The following is a 21814-nucleotide window of genomic DNA, read 5'->3' on the forward strand; positions in this document are numbered from 1 at the left end:
GTCAACTAAACAATGTCGGTTGGCGGGCCCCAGGGGAAGAGCCTTCTCTGTGGCGGCCCCGACTCTCTGGAACCAGCTCCCCCCAGAGATTAGAACTGCCCCTACCCTCCTTGCCTTCCGTAAACTTCTCAAAACCCACCTTTGTCGTCAGGCATGGGGGAACTGAGATATCTCCCCCGGGCCTATACAATTTATGTATGGTATGTTTGTATGTATGTCTTTTTAATAATGGGGCTTTTAAATATTTTAAATTGTAAATTATTAGATTTGTCATGAACTGTTTTATTGTATTGTGAGCCGCCCCGAGTCTATGGAGAGGGGCGGAATACAAATCTAATAAATGAATGAATGAATGAATGAATGAATGAATAAATAAATAAATGGAATATTATCCACATTAAGGCATGTGCAAGCTCAAATTGCAAGTGCACTTGCTCCGGTTTGGGTTGTCCTCCCTCCAAGTGCTACCACTTAGTGCACAGAAATACACAGCAAACAATGTATATCTTTTGTGCTGTTTGCTGTTTGCTGTTTGGCAAATTGCTGGGAGGTAGAGGCCTTTTTTCCTCCCCCAAAACTAAGGTGCATCTTATACTCCGGTGCATCTTATACACTGAAAAATACAGTAAAATTAAATGACCATCTGCATTTGACTGACTCATTAAGCAATATAACATAGTCCAATTTTATTAAACTTTGAGATGCACTTACCTGTCCTGCTAGTTCCAGCCTCTTGTTTCCGTAATAATCCCTGTCATCCACTTTGTTATCTCCCTGGGCTAGAATCACCCTGCGGACCATCACAGCTGTGTAGATGCACTTGGAGCGGAAGTTGAATTCTTTTACCTGAATATACCAAAAATGAGAAAGTTAACTTAAATGACAGTACCTTGCATGGAAATGTCTCAACTTTGATGTTTCTAATCCTCTTGGGCACGGTAAGTAAAGGGTCATGCAAATTGAAGGAAAGAATAGTACTGCACAAGAATAAATTGCATTTATAATTACAGCCTCTCCTCTCTACAAGGGCCTTGGAGTTTATAATTGATCCACCAGGCATCAAATGCTTGGATGTCACTTTGATTGTAAGTGATCTCTTTTTTAAATGCCTTCTTTCTTAATTTCCCATCATGACCTACAGTGGTACCTCTAGTTATGAACTTAATTTGTTCCGTGACCAGGTTCTTAAGTAGAAAAGTTTGTAAGAAGAAGCAATTTTTCCCATGGGAATCAATGTAAAAGCAAATAATGTGTGCGATTGGGGAAACCACAGGGAGGGTGGAGGCCCTGTTTCCTCCCAGGAGATTCCTAGAGAGGCCTCACAGAGGCTTCTCTCCAACTTTTCCGGTCCTGTTTCCTCCCAGGAGATTCCTAGAGAGGCCCCATGGAGGCTTCTCCCCGCCTTTTCCGGCCCTGTTTCCTCCCAGGAGATTCCTAGAGAGGCCCCAAAGAGGCTTCTCCTTGCCTTTTCCAGTTACAGTTTCGGAGGCTTGGGTTTGTAAGTGGAAAATGGTTCTTGAGAAGAGGCAAAAAAATCTTGCATACCCGGTTCTTATCTAGAAACATTCATAAATAGAGGCGTTTTAAGGTAGAGGTACCACTGTACTTTCATTGTGTTTTCTGGTACCATAGTTGCCCAAGCTTCTGGCTTTTGGGAATGGGTCTGACAGTACTGGAAACTATTTTCTAATTATTCTGGGTAAAGATCCATAATACATCTCTATATCATCCACAGCTAGATAAGAGTACTGGAGAAAATGCCATCTCAAAGCAATACATTCATTGTCATGTAAACTACCAACCAGATAATTGCCTTATCATTAACTTATGGATAACTCTGCTTAACTCTGTTATTAGGCATGGTCAATTATATCTTTTTACAGTACAATATATCCAGCATGTTGCAGAGCATAGTACTGGTCCTGAATTCAAGCTTCAAAAAAGACAGAGAACCAGGAGGGAAGAGAGGCTGCGGCTATGCAATCAGTATAACATTAACTGTAAAACCATTCCAATGAATGGTTTTATTGTTATTGCTGGCAATAACAATTTAGAGGTTATTGCGTATAGTATGAGGAAGGAGAATACTGTTTTATTTAATGGGCAAATGGTTTTTCAGGGTTTAATAGATACTAGGATGTCACTATCTCTCTGATTATGTACACATCTCTCAACAATTCGGAGTAGGACTGCTTTGTGTGTTACCCAGGATCAAGAATCTATTCTGCAGGATAGGCTGCAAATTCATCTGCATAGGCATGTAAATTGATAAGATTGTTGTATGTGTTTATAAATGAGGACACCAATTAATATTGACATTGAAGGAATAATTAAAAATTAATATACTTTAAATCTGTTACTCCTGCTTAAAATTATATACAATTTATTTTAATTACTTTTTGCTGTATTGATTTATAGATGTAGGAGATGAGAAGGCTGTTCTCGAGGGCAGGGTTAAATTAAATGTATAATGAGTTTGGAATCATTGTGCAGCCACAAAAGACCCAAGTCCACCTCTTCCCACCAGTTAATTTTGTGGATTTTTAGCACCAAATTAGCTTGGACTGTTAGTCTTGGATATAGGTGACAAAAATAAACTTTTAGTTCTTTGAACTCAACCCCTGTTCCTGATTATTGGTGCCTGACAATAGTTGGTATAGTCTTGAGTTTTATGAAGCAAAGTGGTATATAATTGTTTGTATATATAAACTATCCCCAAAATAATAAACCGAGCAGCAGTCCAGTGGTTTTCAACCTGGGGATTGGGATCCCTTTGGGGGTCCAACGATCATTTCACATGAGTCGCCTAAGACCATGGGAAAAGACAAATTTCCCGTGGTGTTAGGAACTAAAGCTTCTATTCTGGCGCCTTGGAACATATTTCTACAATCCGACCAGTCAGGCATTTACAGTGGGGGTGTCTCTCTGACCTTCCTGCCAATCAGCTTAAAGCTCTGTTGGGAGAATTAGAAACATAGAAACATAGAAGACTGACGGCAGAAAAAGACCTCATGGTCCATCTAGTCTGCCCTTATACTATTTTTTGTATTTTATCTTCGGATGGATCTGTTTATCCCAGGCATGTTTAAATTCAGTTATTGTGGATTTACCAACCACGTCTGCTGGAAGTTTGTTCCAAGGATTTACTACTCTTTCAGTAAAATAATATTTTCTCGTGTTGCTTTTGATCTTTCCCCCAACTAACTTCAGATTGTGTCTGAATTGGTGCTGGACTTATGATTGGGGGTCACCACAACATGAGGAACTGTATCAAGGGGTCGTGGCATTAGAAAGGTCGAGAACCACTGCTGTAGTCATCCCTGCAATGTAGGAAGAGCATCTGATAGTTTAAGACTAAATCACTTACCGGCACATGAGCAAGAATAGTTGTTGCCAACAATTCTCTTGCTTCCTCCATCTTGGTTTTCTTGGGACCTCCCCACATTCGCTGCCTTCGGACTTTATTTCCCAAATATTTCAATGCCTGCAGAGCGAAGCGAAAAGACTGCTTACTGTGCTATTTCAGATTTTGGTAGGGTATTTTCAAATGTTACGTCTACCACCATTTATATGACACAAGTTGAACAAGTTAGCATTCTAGAACAAAGTATAAACTTCATTAGCCATCTAACGGAGCAATCCAGAGTTTTAATACAGTGTTCCCTCGATTTTTGCGGGTTCGAACTTCGCGAATAGCCTATACCACGGTTTTTCAAAAAATATTAATTAAAAAATATTTTGCGGGTTTTTTCCTATACCACGGTTTTTCCCACCTGATGACGTCATATGTCATCGCCAAACTAATAATTTTTGCAAATAAATAACAAAAAAAATAATTATTGTTAATAAATAATTATGTTTATAAATATCAGGATCACTAAGTGTCTTATTCAATGGTGAGTACCAGTAACAATGGTGAGTAAATGGTTGTTAAGGGAATGGAAAATTGCAATTTAGGGGTTTAAAGTGTTAAGGGAAGGCTTGTGATACTGTCCATAGCCAAAAATGGTGTATTTACTTCCGCATCTCTACTTCGCGGAAATTCGACTTTCGCGGGCGGTCTTGGAACGCATCTCCCGCGGAAATCGAGGGAATACTGTATTTGAACCTTTCCAATTAACTGTTCAATATTATATAAGCTTTTGGATATTGGCTTACTCTCCTAACCTAATTAAACAAAGTTGGGTGACGAGTAAAAAATGTACTGGTGCATCTTCTTGCTACTCACTGTTTTTTAAAGGGGTAAAAAGCCCAGTTTCATTACAAATGCACTATAGATGGATGCTTGAATATCACACACCTGCATCTGTGTGAAAATCTGAGCTTTTTGGCATTCCTCCAAGCTGGGGCCAAACGCAGCCATCACGTGCTCCTCCGTTCCAATCATCTGCACAATCTCTTGGTCACTCTCAACCCCCATGGCCTACAATAGAGGGAGGAAGAGAAATAAAAGGTAGAAAAGGGAGAGAAAGAATGTTGGCTTTCTGTTAACTCGCTGACATTTGCTTATGCTAATTTGGTATTGTAGTCGGTAAACTCTTAAGCAAAAAGCGAGTTCTCTCTGAAATAGGACCATCTGGCATTGGCAGTCGCGCCTCCACATCATAAAGGAAATCTTGATAAGCAGCACCGAAAGCAGGAACGATGAATGGCGAGACGGTATATTTTTTTTTACTAGAAAGTTATTGGCTGATGTATAAAGAAGAAACTCCATACGTTTTCTCAATAAATAGCAACTGACAACGGCAGCAGGATAAACCAGTTGAAGAGCTGCAGCTTATATATACGCAGTCCAGTAAAGCTGTGTAACATTATGTAACATTATATTTTCCAAATATGCCCATGTTACTCCAACACTCCGCAGTCTGCATTGGTTGCCGATTAGTTTCCGGTCACAATTCAAAGTGTTGGTTATTACCAATAAAGCCCTTCATGGCACCGGACCAGGATATCTGCGAGACCGCCTTCTGCCGCACGAATCCCAGCGACCAGTCAGGTCCCACACAATTGGTCTTCTCCAGGTCCCGTCGACTAAACAATGTCGTCTGGCAGGACCCAGGGGAAGAGCCTTCTCTGTGGCGGCCCCGACCCTCTGGAATCAGCTCCCTCCAGAGATTAGAACTGCCCCTACCCTCTTTGCCTTTCGTAAACTCCTTAAAATCCACCTCTGTCGTCAAGCGTGGCGGAACTGAGACATCTCCCCCTGCCTATGTAGTTTTAGTGCATGATATGACTGTATGTATGTTTTTTATATTGGGGTTCTTTGCTTTTAGATTTTTAAATGTACAAGTGTTATTTTAGATATTGAATTATTAGATTTGTCAATGTATATTGTTTTTGTCACTGTTGTGAGCCGCCCCGAGTCTGCAGAGAGGGGCGGCATACAAATCTAATTAATAATAATAATAATAATAATAATAATAATAATTATTATTATTATTATTATTATTATTATTATTATCACTGATCAAGTTCGCAATGTGCACCTCCTTTTCTCAGGAGTAACTGCATTTAAGATGGGATTAATGAAGATTTATGAAATCCTGACTCGGAGCACGTTACACATTGGAAGAGGAGCCTGTATTGTTACTGCAGCACTCTGTAGGTGCATAGCATAGCATAGAAACACCACAATTTGTCAGGTCCCACAGAGTTGGCCTTCTCCAGGTCCCGTCAGCCAGACAATGTCGTCTGGCGGGGCCTAGGGGAAGAGCCTAGGCCAGTGATGGCGAACCTATGGCACGGGTGCCACAGGTGGCACGCAGAGCCATATCTGCTGGCACACGAGCTGTTGCCCTAGCGCAGCTCCAGCGTGCATGTGTGTGCCGGGCCAGCTGATTTTGGGCTTGCACGGAGGCTCTGGAGGACATTTTTGGCTTCCAGAGAACCTCCAGGAGGATGGGAGAGGGCGTTTTTACCCTCCCCTGGCTCCAGGAAAGCCTTTGGAGCCTGGGGAGAGTGAAACACGAGCCTACTGAGCCCACCAGAAGAAACAAGCCATTTCCAGCCTCCAGAGATCTGGGAGGCAGGGGAAAACTGTTGTTTTCTCCCTTCTCGGGCATTGAATTCTGGGTGTGGGCACTCGGGCATGTGCGATAACATGTGCCCACGCTTCTATGACACCCGAGGAAAAAAAGGTTCGCCATCACTGGCCTAGGCCCTATAGAATGACCTCCCTCCAGAGATCGGTACTGCCTTCCATGAAATTTTAAAGACCCATCTTTGCCGGCATTGAAAATTTTATACCTCGCCCTGCACAATGAATGAATGCCTGATGCATGATGTCTTAATCGATTTGATTGGTTTTTAAACTATGGGGATTTTTAGTTGTGATTTATTTAGATTTTTATCACGTGTATATTACTTGTTGTAAGCCACCCTGAGTCCCAGGAGAAATCAAATAAACAAACAAAACAAACAAACCGACACTTAGCAAGCATAGATCTGTTCCCATGAAGAATGCAAGCTACACATGGGAAAGTGCAAAAAAACAACAATCCAAAACCCAGAAACTTTAAAACCATTCCACAGTATGGTAGGAAATTAAGGTGGCAAACTATAGCCTGCCGTCTTTACTGTTGCCTGCCATGTTTATGTATTGTCTCCGCCAACGAAGTGGAGCCATCTTCTACTTCTTTGGGATGCAATATTAATGAGTATTGGTAATGAGTCCAATCTTACAAAAATAGAAGGTTGGGATTTCACCCATATAGTGCTATCCTTAGGATCGTGTTATGTTATTTCTCCCCCCAGAGGTTCATAAGCCCCGGATTATATATTATATTGGGGGAAAAGGGGCTTACAATATAAATGAGCTTTTCAGGTTTTAAAATCTTCCCCAATCTCCCTATAAATAGTGCTTCAAACTGGCAGACAGTAGTGCAGATCTTTTTGAGTTGCAGACATTGTTAAAGCTTCGGTTTTCATCTTTCTCTTTGGAATTAAAAAGTAAATTTCCCCCTCGCGCATATGTGCTAGTCATTCCTGACTCTAGGGGGCGGTGCTCATTTCCGTTTCAAAGCTGAAGAGCCAGCGTTGTCTGAAGATCATGTGGCTGGCATGCCTTAATGGCAAAGGTGCACGGAATGCTGTTGCCTTCCCACCAAAGTTGATCCCTATTTTTCTACTTGCATTTTTTACCTGCTTTCAAGCTGCTAGTTTGGCAGAAGCTGGGACAAGTAACGGGAGCTCACCCCGTTATGCGGCATTAGGGATTCAAACCGCTGAACTGCCAATCTTTCAATCGGCAAGCTCAGCATCTTAGCCACTGAGCCACCACGTCCCTATTCCTTGGAATTACCCTCTATCAAAAATGCATATTAAAAAACACAACAGTACAGTGGTACCTCTACCTATAAATGCCTCTACTGTACTTACAAACCTTTCTAGATAAGAACCGGGTGTTCAAGATTTTTTTTGCCTCTTCTCAAGAACCATTTTCCACTTACAAACCCGAGCCTCCGAAACTGTAAACGGAAAAGGCGGGGAGAAGCCTCTCTGGGGCCTCTCTAGGAATCTCCTGGGAGAAAACAGGGCCGGAAAAGGCAGGGAGAAGCTTCCGTGGGGCCTATCTAGGAATCTCCTGGGAGGAAACAGGGCTGGAAAAGGTGGGGAGAAACCTCTATGGGGCCTCTCTAGGAATTTCCTGGGAGGAAACAGGGCTGGAAAAGGCAGGGAGAAGCCTCTGTGAGGCCTCTCTAGGAATCTCCTGGGAAGAAACAGGGCCTCCACCCTCCCTGTGGTTTCCCCAATCGCACACATTATTTGCATTTACATTGGTTACATTGGGGAAAATTAATAATAATAATAGTAATAATAATAATAATAATAATAATAATAATAATAATTTATTAGATTTGTATGCCGCCCTTCTCCGAAGACTCAGGGCGGCTCACAACAATGATAAAAACAATATTATAGTGGCACAAATCTAATATTAAAAGAAATAACTAAAACCCTATCATATTAAAAACAGACAACACATACATACCAAATATAAATTATAAGGAGCCTGGGGGAAAGATGTTTCAAATCCCCCATGCCTGGCAGTATAGGTGGGTCTTGAGTAGTTTACGAAAGATAAGGAGGGTGGGAGCAGTTCTAATCTCTGGGGGGAGTTGATTCCAGAGGGCCGGGGTCGCCACAGAGAAGGCTCTTCCCCTGGGGCCCGCCAAACGACATTGTTTAGTCGACAGGACCCGGAGAAGGCCAACTCTGTGGGACCTTATCGGTCGCTGGGATTTGTGCGGTAGCAGGCAGTTCCGGAGGTACTCTGGTCCAATGCCATGTAGGGCTTTAAAGGTCATAATCAACACTTTGGATTGTGACTGGAAACTGATCGGCAGCCAGTGCAGGCTTTTCTACTTAAGAACCTGGTCACGGAACAAATTAAGTTTGTAAGTAGAAGTACCACTGTAGTTAGGATTCAACAATGTTGAAGGGGTGTGTGTCTAAATATTTTGGAGCTGCTCACTCAAAGAGTCCTTCTTGTTTGCAGCATTGCCTTCAAATACAGGACAGGGACTTTCTTGGTGGCAATTGAGTATGAAGAACTGCCTACCTCAAGATATTAGATGGTGTTTTTTACTTCTGCTATGACTTCCTTTACAGGCTGTTTACTTCGTTTGTTGCCATCACACAGGTTGGGAGATAATAGCCTCCAGCATGATTTGAGCTGTATTTCTCTTTCCCTGCAGGTTTACATTTGGCCGTCTCAAAAGCTTCTGACAATTGCTGACAATGTGGGTTAGAGTTCAGAATTTAGAAGATAGAGTGTTCCTTCGAACTTCGCGAATAGCCTATACCACGGTTTTTCAAAAAATATTAATTAAAAAATACTTTGCGGGTTTTTTTTTCTATACCACGGTTTTTTCCGCCCGATGACGTCATACGTCATTGCCAAACTAATAATTTTTGTAAATAAATAACAAAAAAATAATAATTGTTAATAAAGAATTATGTTTATAAATATCAGGATCACTAAGTGTCTTATTCAATGGTGTGTACCAGTAATAATGGTGAGTATAATGGTTGTTAAGGGGATGGGAAATGGTAATTTAAGGGTTTAAAGTGTTAAGGGATGCCTTGTGATACTGTCCATAGCCAAAAATGGTGTATTTACTTCCGCATCTCTACTTCGCGGAAATTCAACTTTCGCGGGTCGTCTCGGAACGCATCCCCTGCGAAAATCGAGGGAACACTGTACTTATTTCTTGGCAGGGTACAGTAAAAATTATCTTACAACTGTATTTCATCAGTCAGGGAAACTAGACAGAGTTGCATTTGGAAGCAACCCAAAGTATATACCCAGTCCTTCTGGGATCCAGTAATCCCATTCACAAGCAGATCTAAACCCTTGCTCCCACAATTATGGCACCTTGCAACATTTTGTCTGAATTTCAGACAAAAGAGTGAGATAGGAATAGGAGACAGGAATGGAACCACCACAAAGCCATGTGTTTCCAATTGTCTCAGTCTATCCAGAAAAAAAAAATGACTTAAAGCTATTGACTTGCGAGACCGCCTTCTGCCGCACGAATCCCAGTGACCGGTTAGGTCCCACAGAGTTGGCCTTCTCCGGGTCCCGTCGACTAAACAATGTCGTCTGGCGGGACCCAGGGAAAGAGCCTTCTCTGTGGTGGCTCCGACCCTCTGGAACCAGCTCCCCCCAGAGATCAGGATTGCCCCCACCCTCTTTGCCTTTTGTAAACTTCTAAAAACTAGGCATGGGGGAATTGAAACGTCTCCCCCTTGCCCATGTAATTTTTTGTGTATGATTCGATTGTGTGTTGTTTTTTATATACTGTTTCTTTTTTGGACTTTTAATCTAAAACTGTAACCTAGATTTTTAAATATTAGATTTGTTACTATGTATTGTTCTTCACCATTGTTGTGAGCCGCCCCGAGTCTGCGGAGAGGGGCGGCATATAAATCCAATAAATCTAATCTAATCTAATTGAGAGTTATGAGAAACAACAGAAACACATTCTCACTGATCCTTCAACATCAAGCTGACCTAGGTGGCGTCAACTTTATAGTTTGTTCTAAAGCTAGTTTGAAACGGCTACTTTGAGATAGGCTACTATCAGCACGGCCTATAGCTGAGAACCCACCAAGCCATGATTCAGACGATTTGCTAGTGAACATAAGGCAGAGCTCATATTAAAAATAAACCCCTTAACACAGAACTTGTGGACTTCAACTCCAAGTTTTTATCTAGTCCCTAACAACCCAACAAAGTATTAGCGAATATCTGGTATGAGAGGGAATACTTCCAATTATTCAAAAAATAATGTATGCTGTAAAAAAAATATTCTACATAGGACATGCCAGATAACAGTAATTTTCAGAAAATTATTTCATCATACATTATTTCATCCTTATTCACAAAGCATTTGTATCTCATACACATCCAAAAAAGATGGGCTGTTGCTAACAAATTTCCCCACAGAATTTAGGATTGTTTGGGGTCTTGTGAGTAGTACAAGTAATCTGTTTTTTCACTACATTGATTACAATAAATCATCACATATGAAAATATTACTATCTAAAGGTTGCTAATTCATACATAATATAAACACAAACAGCAATATTTATTTCAAATAATTATTGAATGTGGCGACAATTAATTTCTTGGCAAATATTTTACAAGTCCAATCCAAACTATGATAGTATAACCAGGATTGCATTATTGTAATATAATATCATTCAAACACTACAATCAACTTGCTCTTATCTTAATATCCTACTGCCAGCAAAATATTTATCTATTTCCTATATTAAAAATGTTATCCGGACAGCTAGAGTTTTATCCTCTAACTATGTACACTACTCTAAGAAACATTTCTTTCATGAAAAATAAAGATGTGGCACAGAAGCAAAGTTTAAATCCATAGTTAGTGATATACAAGTAAGCAAAGAAGTTAGTTGCTTTCAGAGCATGTGATGTCCTCTGATATGGACAAATAATTGATCTGGCAAAATGAATTGGCAGATTTGTCTTATTAGGAACACATTATGTAGGATTAAACCCAGAAAACACATAAAGGTCTTAATCCCTAAAGATAACATTTCAAAGCAGCCCCAAACTCCAAATCATATTTTGCTTGCTATATTGTGATCAAGCACTGCCCTCTTCTGGCAACTCATTTCATGTCTGAGATGTTTATTAAAATAGAGGTCCCCAAACTTGGCAACTTTAAGACTTGTGCACTTCAATTCCCAGAATCCTACAGGCAGCTGTGCTGGCTGGAGAATTCTAAAGTTGAACTCCACAAATTTTAAAGTTGCCAAGTTTGAAGACTTCTGTGTTAATACAACACACATAAAAGCTATAAGATTATGGATGACTTCTATTACTGCCTCATAGAATTCAACAAGGCACAATAAACGAAATTAAGAAGGGTCCAGTGACCAGCAGCTACTCCCCAAAAATTCAATTTAAGCGAGACACTGCCTTTAAAGTATTTACAAAAATACTCATTTTCTTTCAATTTTTTAAAAATATTTTTTATTCCAGAAGATACACTTCTAGGGGGTTTTGGATGGAGAACAATATTAAAACTCTGTCAGAAACAATGAATAACAAATTTCCAATCAAAAGGCTCAAAAATCTGGTCAATGTGTATTGTGGCACTGGCAACATCCATTACCCTTAGTGTCATAGAACAACAAGTTCTGTGTTAGCAAAAACTTCAGAAGAGAAGGATTTAGGGGTAGTGATTTCTGACAGTCTCAAAATGGGTGAGCGGTGTGGTCAGGCAGTAGGAAAAGCAAGTAGGATGCTTGGCTGCATAGCTAGAGGTATAACAAGCAGGAAGAGGGAGATTGTGATCCCCTTATATAGAGCGCTGGTGAGACCACATGTGGAATACTGTGTTCAGTTCTGGAGACCTCACCTACAAAAAGATATTGACAAAATTGAACGGGTCCAAAGACAGGCTACAAGAATGGTGGAAGGTCTTAAGCATAAAACGTATCAGGAAAGACTTAATGAACTCAATCTGTATAGTCTGGAGGACAGAAGGAAAAGGGGGGACATGATCGAAACATTTAAATATATTAAAGGGTTAAATAAGGTCCAGGAGGGAAGTGTTTTTAATAGGAAAGTGAACACGAGAACAAGGGGACACAATCTGAAGTTAGTTGGGGGAAAGATCAAAAGCAACGTGAGAAAATATTATTTGACTGAAAGAGTAGTAGATCCTTGGAACAAACTTCCAGCAGACGTGGTTGGTAAATCCACAGTAACTGAATTTAAACATGCCTGGGATAAACATAGATCCATTGTAGGATAAAATACAGGAAATAGTATAAGGGCAGACTAGATGGACCATGTTTCTATGTTCTATTACTTGCTCTATCACAAATATGTAACTCTTTTTTGTTCTGGAACTATATCTAGAGTTTTGAGAACTTGTGATAATCACAATCACAAAATAGAGATTTTACTCTTCATAAAATGGATGTTCTAGTGGGTCTGGCAAAAATCACCCGTGTAACGAAGCCGGTAGTGCTCTCCACGACTTTTTTAGGACTGCAAATAGATCTGATGCTTAAGATAGACCCTTTGTCTTTAGTAAGTCAACTTTTAAGACACATGGGCAAGCAGTAAGGAAGATATCGCAGAGCACCATATTTCCCACTCTTGTGCCACATCCTTTTATATTTTTTTCTCCCTTTCTTGCCCACATTTTTTCACATCTACTCAAGATACTTTCTCCTTCAGTTGCACTTTTGTTCTCCTCTTATAAAGAGACAAAAGGAGAAAACAGTATGAACATTTTGACAATGCCCAAATACAACCAACGAAAGTGTTCAAAACCAACGAAACAAAAGTGCTTTTGCAAACCCTATAATATGGAGTGCATTGCTAAGATAGCCTTTCCCATCCAGGCGTTCTCCAGATATTATTTGCTTGGAAAAGGCTGGATGAAAACAGTAGACATAAACAAGACCAGTTAGGTCCCACAGAGTGGTCTTCTCTGGGTACCGTCAACTAAACAATGCCGCTTGGCGGGACCCAGGGGAAGAGCCTTTTCTGTGGTGGCCCTGGCCCCCTGGAACCAACTCCCCCCAGAAATTAGAATTGCCCCCACCCTCCTTGCCTTTCGTAAGCTACTTATAACCCACCTCTGCCGCCAGGCATGGGGGAATTGAGATACTCTTTCCCCCTAGGCATTTACAATTTTATGCATGGTATGTCTGTATGTATGTTTGGTTTTTTTATATTAATGGGTTTTTAATTGTTTTTAGTATTGGTTTATTATTGTACGCTGTCTTATTATTGCTGTTAGCTGCCCCGAGTCTCCGGAGAGGGGCGGCATACAAATCCAATAAATAAATAAATAAAATAAATAAATAAGATCACTGGACTTATATACTCAAAAGCTAAAGTTCTCACATCGTTTTTTTAAACAATTCAAATTTCTGGTGTATACTGTTTATTAAGAATACCTTAAAGATTATTGCTATTGGAATATCTTCTGAAAGGGTGTTGTGCTTCAGATAAAACCTTCCTTGCTTCACAGTTATATTTGTTCGGCTCTTCTTTTCATGCGTAGAACTAAGCATTGGTTACAAAAAAATGGAACATAGCATTAATACTTATACTTTTTATTCAGAGAGGAAAACCTATCAAGACTTCCTGTAGTTCGAATTTCAGAGCTCCAAAATATGTTCATCTTGAAAATCGAAAATTAGCTACATCTCAAGCATCTATTCCTGACTATACACAATAGCCAAAAAGATTGATTTGGAAGCAGGAAAAACCACAGTGAGCTGCCAGTCAGCCAGTCAGTGAGAGACTGGCCATGGTTTGCCAGAAAAAGAAGTCAAGCAAGAGAAGCCGATGGCAGACTATGTGACTAAGTTAGATTTCGAAACAGCCATGCCAGAGGTTGGATGATAGAGTAGACTGGCCTCTGTTGATCAGAACAGGAAAGAGAAGGGGGGTGAAGAAGAAAGGAAAGGTGAATGAGGCACAGAGACAGTGGATTGAGTGCACCAACAGAGGTGAGAGAGAAATGTAAGTGAATGCTAAATGAGAGGTTGAAGGATGAAAGTGGATTGAAGGACATCAATTTTGTGACAGGGTATTATTTATTTATTTATTTATTTATTTACTTACTTACTTACTTACTTATTTACTTACTTATTTAATTTGTATGCTGCCCCTCTGTAGACTCGGGGCGGCTCACAGCAATAGTATAACACAATGTAAAATACAAATCTAATATTTAAAAACTAAAAAACCCGTAATTAAAAAACATACACCCAACATACTATACAAAAATTATATAGGCCTGGGGAAGATGTCTCAATTCCTCCATGCGTGACGGCAGAGGTGGGCCTTAAGAAGTTTACGAAAGGCAAGGAGGGTGGGGGCAATCCTAATCTCCGGGGGGAGCTGGTTCCAGAGGGTCGGGGCCGGCACAGAGAAGGCTCTTCCCCTGGGCCCTGCCAGACGACACTGTTTAGTCGACAGGACCCGGAGAAGGCCAACTCTGTGGGACCTAGCTGGTTGCTGGGATTCGTGCGGCAGAAGGCGGTCCCGGAGATATTCTGGTCCGATGCCATGAAGGGCTTTATAGGTCATAACCAACACTTTGAATTGTGACCGGAAACTGATCGGCAACCAATGCAGACTGCGGAGTGTTGGTGAAACATGGGCATACCTAGGTAAGCCCATGATTGCTCTTGCAGCTATATATTGGGAAGTATCTGAAAAGAACTCATCCCCAACGTGCCCAAGTTCTTAAATAAATCTAAAACAACTTCCGTAAGAGACTCTTATTCAGTAATTTTTTTACCCACCTGGTAACTGATGCACCAACTGTTCCTTTTCTGTCAGCTTCCACTATTATTCGGTTTTTGGATAATTGCTCTTGAATAAGAATGACCTTTTCCACTCCTTTAACAATGAAGTAGCCACCTACCAAATAGAAAATGAACGTTTATTCAATTGCTGAATTCTAAATTGAGATTTATACAATTTTGAAATATGCATTTGCAATTTGGAATTAATTAATTAATTAATTAATTAATTAATTAATTAATCATTCATTCATTCATTCATTCATTTATTGGATTTGTGTGCCACCCCTCTCCGTTATGTGCAACATTGCAGTATATTTTATTTGCTATACAAATTCATTCACATTCCATTATATACTCTTAAAAGCCAAGCAAATCAGAATTATAAAACTGGTGTTTCATTAGAATGAAGGCTGGGTTTCTGCATCAAAGACATCTATCATTTGCTGTGCTTGGGATTTAGGTTGTGTGTTTACAGTAAGTATGGATCATAAACTTTGGTTTATGGCCTAGCATATTGAAAGATGTCACGTAATTATAGGTTATTAAATGATTTGTAATTAAATGACCTGTGTTAAGTAGCCAGATGTAATTCTTCACAATCACCTGTTGTTATGATTTTCATTACCATTGTAATAAAATACAGATGTATCATTTAGACAGCACAATACAGAGAGCTGTAGAATTTAATGGATGGTAAGACAATTTGATCTGATCTGGGTTAAAAAAAGAATGTATTTATTGGATTTGTATGCTGCCCCTCTCCGGAGGCTCGGGGCAGCTAACAGCAATAATAAGACAGCGTATAACAATAATCCAATACTAAAAACCATTAAAACCCATTATAATAAAAAACCAAACATACATACAGACATACCATGCATAAAATTGTAAAGGCCTAGGGGGAAAGGGTATCTCAGTTCCCCCATGCCTGGCGGCAGAGGTGGGTTTTAAGTAGCTTACGAAAGGCAAGGAGAGTAGGGGCAATTCTAATCTCTGGGGGGAGTTGGTTCCAGAGGGCCGGGTGGACTCCTTTCAGTCGGGATATGAATAGGAGATAGAGATGGTGTTGGCCACTCGTTTAGATGATCTCTAATGGGATTGAGACAGGGGTAGTACATCTAAATCTTCTTTACTTCCTGGTGCATTTATCATGGGTTTATCATGGTATTCTTCTGGGATAGCTCCACAGGCTGGGAATGGGCAACAGGGTATTATACTAGGCCACTTATTTTCTCTATGGGGTCAATACCATTCAGACAATTGTGAGAGGTCCCATCCTTAACCCTTATTTTATGGGGTTCTGCAAGGTTCGGTTCCCTCTTCATTTCTATTTAACACCTACATGAGCCCACTGTTGTTATGTTGTATGCTGCCCAGAGTCACATGTTTGTGAGATGAACGGCTCTATAAATATGCTAATTAAAATTTAAGGAATATCAGGAATATGAATGTAAGCAAATCGCATGAAATACCACAACCAATGATGGTGCTTTTTCCTTGAACCGAAACTTAGCAATTGTTTTCGCTGCACCTTTGAGTTGCAAAATCTCAGATTACACATGAATTAATAATTGTAAAATCTTAATAATTACTATCTTAAAAGGAACCAATGCTTAACCAAAATAGCAAAGAATATTAGAAAATAAATTTGGAACCTGGATCTAAAGGACACTCATTGAGCTTTGCGAATTCTGCTGGAGTCTTCCCAGTGAGAACACAATTGGAGCTACGCAACATTATCGGCATCCTATAGGAAGGAAAACAGCATAGGTTAAACAGTCTATCAGCTCGTCTTTCAGACAGATAACCTAAATACCACTGGAAAAATAGTAAGCCAGATAGTAATGGTGGTAGCCAGTCTTTTTTCATAGTTGCAGATAATAAATATTTCATTTACTGGAAATAAATACTTAACTTGCCAATCATCTTAGACCAGCAATATAATTATAGGTAGTGCTTGTTTAGTGATCAGAACTTTTCTGCAGTTCTGAAAAAACAATTACTGCCAACTTGCCTTCCATTGAGGACCTGTATACTGCACAAGTCAAAAAGAGGGTGGTGAAAACATTTACTGACCCCTCACATCCTGGACACAAATTGTTTCAACACCTATCCTCAAAACAACACTATAGAGCACTGCACAGAAAGACAACTAGACACAAGAACAGTTTTTTCCTAAAATGCCATGACTCTGCTAAACAAATAATTCTCCCACCACTGTCAAACTATTCACTAAGGCTGCAATACTATTACTATTAGTCTTCTCATCATTGCTATCAACCCATCTTCTCCCACCTATGACCGTCTGACTGTAACTTGTTGCATGTATTCTTATTATTTTTATGAATATTGATTGTTTCCTGATTGCTTATTTGTACCTTATGACAATCATTAAGTGTTATACTTCATGATTCTTGATGAACGTATATTTTCTTTTATGTACACTGAGAAAATATACACCAAAAACACAGTCCTTGTGTGTCCAATCACACTTTGCCAATACAGAATTATATTCTATTTTATTCTATTAAGCAGTCATTAAATGAAATTACAACTTTGCTTATGACCTTACTTCAGTAATCCTTTCCTTTATAGATCTGCAAAGATCATAAAGACAAGGATTGATCAGGAGGTTAAAATTTCATCACCGTCATAACTGCAAACAAGCAATAAATGAGGCAGCTGATAAATGAGACTATCTGTGACCTAATTACTGAGTTGCTAATTTAGAAGGTTCATTCATTTACCCAGAGATAAATCAATTTACGTATATGCAAATCTGGCATCAGTATTCCAGAGAAACAGGGTAGAGAAAGCAGAAAGATCTGTTTTTATATGTAATTTTTAAAAATGATATACTACATTCAAGGCTAAATTGCCTGAAATGAATATAGGAAAGAAAATGCAGGTAATTTGTAGGAATGAGAGTAACTATTTACTCTTGATTAGATGATTAAAAAACCTGTAATAATGCTACATGGTAAATTGATATTTGATATATAAATTATATATATATATAATTCAGCAAAAACAACAACAACATGTGACACATACAGATAGAATTGTCAGCTATCAATAAAATTAACTGCCTTGGAAATGGCCCTGGATTGGGCCGGGAGGCAAATAAGGAGCTGTGATGTTCCTTCAATACATCAGGGTGATTCGACACAAAAATATGTAACCCTTCCCTGGTGCAGAGCTGAAGGGATTGGAATACTGTAGCCTAGAGGATAATTCTCTGCCTTACAAGGCAAAGGTTGCAGATTCAAGTCCCAGTGGGTATGGCTAGCTGATGAGGCCAAAATAAGGCCGAAATAGATCTATCCTAGTCTCCCTTAATTTTCAAATTCAGCAAAAAAAAACCATGACATATACATGTGACAGATATATATATATGTCACATGTTTTGGCTGAATTTGAAAATTAAGGGAGACTAGGATAGATCTATTGATATATATATTGATATATAGATATAGATATATATTGAGAGAGGGGGGGGGAGAGAGAGAGAGAGAGAGAGAGAGAGAGAGAGAGATATGAATATATATGACATACAGTATATACATTGATATATAAATTGATACTTCTAACCTACCCAGGCTTCATGCTCTGGGGAATACAGAACATGATACCATGATCTTTCAAGACTGAAGGATGCCAATGCAAATTGATATTAGAATTGACATTGCAGGAAATGTTTTAATTGCATTTCTATAATTTAATTATCTACCCATCAATTCACACAGGCTCAAGATCCAAGAGATCTAATCAAATCATGCTAAAGTTTTCACATCCTATTTTGTTTCCTCTCCACTGATGTTAATGCATAGCAGACTGGGTCACCAGCTTGAGACCTCTTCCTCCAAAGGACAATCGCAGTTTGCAATAAAATCCTCTGATGCAAAACTTCTATGCACAAGATACGCAAATTGGGTTGCACAGCCAACAGTCATCGCTGACTAGGGGGTCCCCTATAGCAGATGGACATGAGGATTTTGTCACCTGTCTACTATGCACAAGACCCAACAAAAAAGTGAGTGTCTAAGCTGCTCTTTGTTTGCCCCTTGATTTTCTGATTGCATTAAGGTGGCTGCTGGTTGCAAACAAGAAAGGGCTGCTACTGCTGCTTAATTGCACGGATAGGATAAATTAGCATTACAAAAGCAAAATGAAAGATGCTGACCATCACTCATTCCCAGTATTTTGCCAGTACAATAAATATATGCTTTTAAATGCACTAGCAGCTCATCAACAAAACACAACAGGCCACACATTACATACAAACTGGCATACTCTTTAAAGCTTAACAAGACCAAAGACCAAACCAGCATAGTCTTTTTTGGCCTTTTAAAATGCATAAAGTCCACATTAATAGTATAAAAGCTCACCAAAATTGGCTTAGAGAAGGTTTGTTTGAACAGATAATATACTAGCCAATAACTGGCAGTCTACCAACATTTCACCAATATTTATGTGCAAAACATTCACACCTTTTTCATTTATTTAATCGCTTTTTGTATTCCCTTTATTACTTTACAGGTAACTGAAGACTGTACACTTATATAGGACTCCTTCTTTTTCCTACTTTTCCCACAAATGTGTAAAGTGAGTTGAGCTGAGAGAGAATGACTGTCCTAAAGTCACTCTGCTGGCTTTCATGTTCTAGGTCAGTGATGGCGAACCTTTTTTGGCCCGGGTGCCAAAAGTATATGTGTGCGATAGCGCATGCGTGCATGCCCACACCTATAATGCAATGCTTTCCCCCACCACGCATACGCACATACCCCCCGATGCCTCTGGACGTCCGGTTGGCCTGTTGGATTGTTTTTTGTTGTCCCTAGACTTCAGGCGGCTTCCGAAAGCCTCCTGAACCCTGGGGAGAGTGAAAAAGGCTGAAAAGAAGACCGAAAATCAGCTGGCCAGTACATACATGCCTTGCGTGCCCTCCGATATGGCTCTACGTGCCACCTGTGGCACACACGTGCCATAGGTTCGCATCACTGTCCTAGGCGGAACTAGAACTCACTCTCCTGGTTTCTAGGAAAACACCTTAATCACTACATCACACTACATCTACCCATATAACATCTAACTTCTTTAGAGCTGCCCCGAGTCTTCGGAGAAGGGCAGCATACAAATCTAATAAATTATTATTATTATTATTATTATTATTATTATTATTATTATTATTTTATTTATTTATTTATTTATTCATTCATTCATTCATTCATTCATTCATTCATTTATTAGATTTGTATGCCGCCCCTCTCCACAGACTCGGGGCGGCTAACAACAATAAAAAGACAACGTAAACAAATCTAATATTAAAAAATCTAAAAACCCCAATTTAAGAGATCAGTCATACATACAATCATACCATACATAAATTTTATAAGCCATGGGGAAGGGAATATTTCAATTCCCCCATGCCTGATGACAGAGTGGGTTTTTAAGAGCTTACGAAAAGCAAGGAGGGTGGGGGCAACTCTGGGGGGAGTTGGTTCCATAGGGTCGGGGCAGCCACAAAGAAGGCTCTTCCCCTGGGTCCCGCCAAACGACATTGTTTAGTCAACGGGACCTGGAGAAGGCCAACTCTGTGGGATCTAACTGGTCGCTGGAATTCGTGTGGCAGAAGGTGGTCTCGGAGATATTCTGGTCCGATGCCATGAAGGGCTTAATAGGTCATAACCAACACTTTGAATTGTGACTGGAAACCAATCGGCAACCAGTGCAGACTGCGGAGTGTTGGAGTAACATGGGCATATTTAGGAAAGCCCATGATAGCTCTCGCTATTATTATTATTATTATTATTATTATTATTATTATTATTATTATTATTATTATTATTATAGCAGAAACAGGGGCTCTAGCTGGTACTTAGCTCCAGCATGAAGTCAAGCTGAGAAAGATCCACCATCCACAAGGCAACAAACTTCTAAAAAAAATATCTTAGCTCAATACAACTGTTTCTGTTATTAAGAGTAGAGTCACAAAGAATAGCTTAAGCCTTGAGACTGCTTTAGCTATGGGATTTTATTCCTGGGAGTAGAGACCCACCATTGCACACCTTGTTGGATTTAACCTGCTACCTGGTCACAGACAGAGGTTTCATCAGGTAGATTTATCCTGAGTGTTCTAATCCTAAACCAGATTAAATTCAAAGTGCTAGACTAATATGATGCCTCTGCTTTACACAGGTGAAAATGACCAGTATTACAGTATATTGTTCATAAAAGTGCTAGTTGTTATGTTGATGCCTATTCAGATCAAGGCCATGCACATTATCCGGCAGAGTTCTTAACTATTTTCTGTTATTTATTTATTCAATTCAATTTATTTATTCAATTTTTATGCCGCCCTTCTCCTTAGACTCAGACTTATTAGCTAAGGCTCAGTTACTTACCTGCCAACAGGTAATGCATTACGAATAATTCTTTGGCTGCCTCGGGTATATTCAATGTCCACTGTAATTGGGGCAGAATAAGTCATATCTCTCAGACGACACTTAAAAGAAAAATAAATAAATGATGTACTGTATATGAGTCTTCAACACTCTCGGAGACATATTTTAACTGCTAGGATTTTGTCTATAGCAATATAGATAGCTATATTGTTATAATATAGATAGCTATATTGCTATCCATACTATTATACTAAACTAAAGTATTATAGTATAATTGGTGTAGTGGATAACAGAAGCAATGGTTAAAATCTATGCAAATATTATATGTATTCTATGTTTCTGAACTTTAGCTATTACAAATAACTCTTACTAAATGCAGTATTTCATAAACAAAGAAACTCCATCGTTATTCTCTTCACTTCCATATTCAAAATGCAGTTCATACTAGCACATTCCTTTTCTCCTGTTATCTCTCTTAATTACATTCCACATGCATTCCTCCCAGCCTTCTCCGTCTACCAAGATTTATGTACTCACAGTATGATTCAAAAACAGCAGAAATGACTGTAAAACAACACAGAATGAACTTGCTC

The 21814-nt window shown here is 39.5% G+C and overlaps 1 protein-coding gene across 2 annotated transcripts in view; it reads right to left on the minus strand.

Moving 5' to 3' along the window:
• The window catches only part of POLR3B (RNA polymerase III subunit B), a 90598-nt gene that overhangs the window by 61144 nt on the left and 7640 nt on the right, over nt 1-21814 (minus strand). Inside the window, exons 1-8 of one of the 2 annotated variants that reach the window (XM_070756249.1) lie at nt 21759-21781; nt 21222-21322; nt 16473-16564; nt 14815-14932; nt 13456-13564; nt 4301-4423; nt 3368-3484; nt 712-846 (exon numbers count right to left, since the gene is read on the minus strand). In XM_070756249.1, the coding sequence (XP_070612350.1) occupies nt 712-846; nt 3368-3484; nt 4301-4423; nt 13456-13564; nt 14815-14932; nt 16473-16564; nt 21222-21307 (780 nt within the window). In that variant the 5' untranslated portion in view covers nt 21308-21322; nt 21759-21781. Of the gene's footprint in view, nt 1-711; nt 847-3367; nt 3485-4300; nt 4424-13455; nt 13565-14814; nt 14933-16472; nt 16565-21221; nt 21323-21758; nt 21782-21814 lie in introns of those variants that run through there. The other variant, XM_070756248.1, reaches the window with a different exon arrangement.

Source organism: Erythrolamprus reginae, chromosome 6 (genome assembly GCF_031021105.1).
Source record: "Erythrolamprus reginae isolate rEryReg1 chromosome 6, rEryReg1.hap1, whole genome shotgun sequence".
NCBI classification, from domain to species: domain Eukaryota; kingdom Metazoa; phylum Chordata; class Lepidosauria; order Squamata; family Dipsadidae; genus Erythrolamprus; species Erythrolamprus reginae.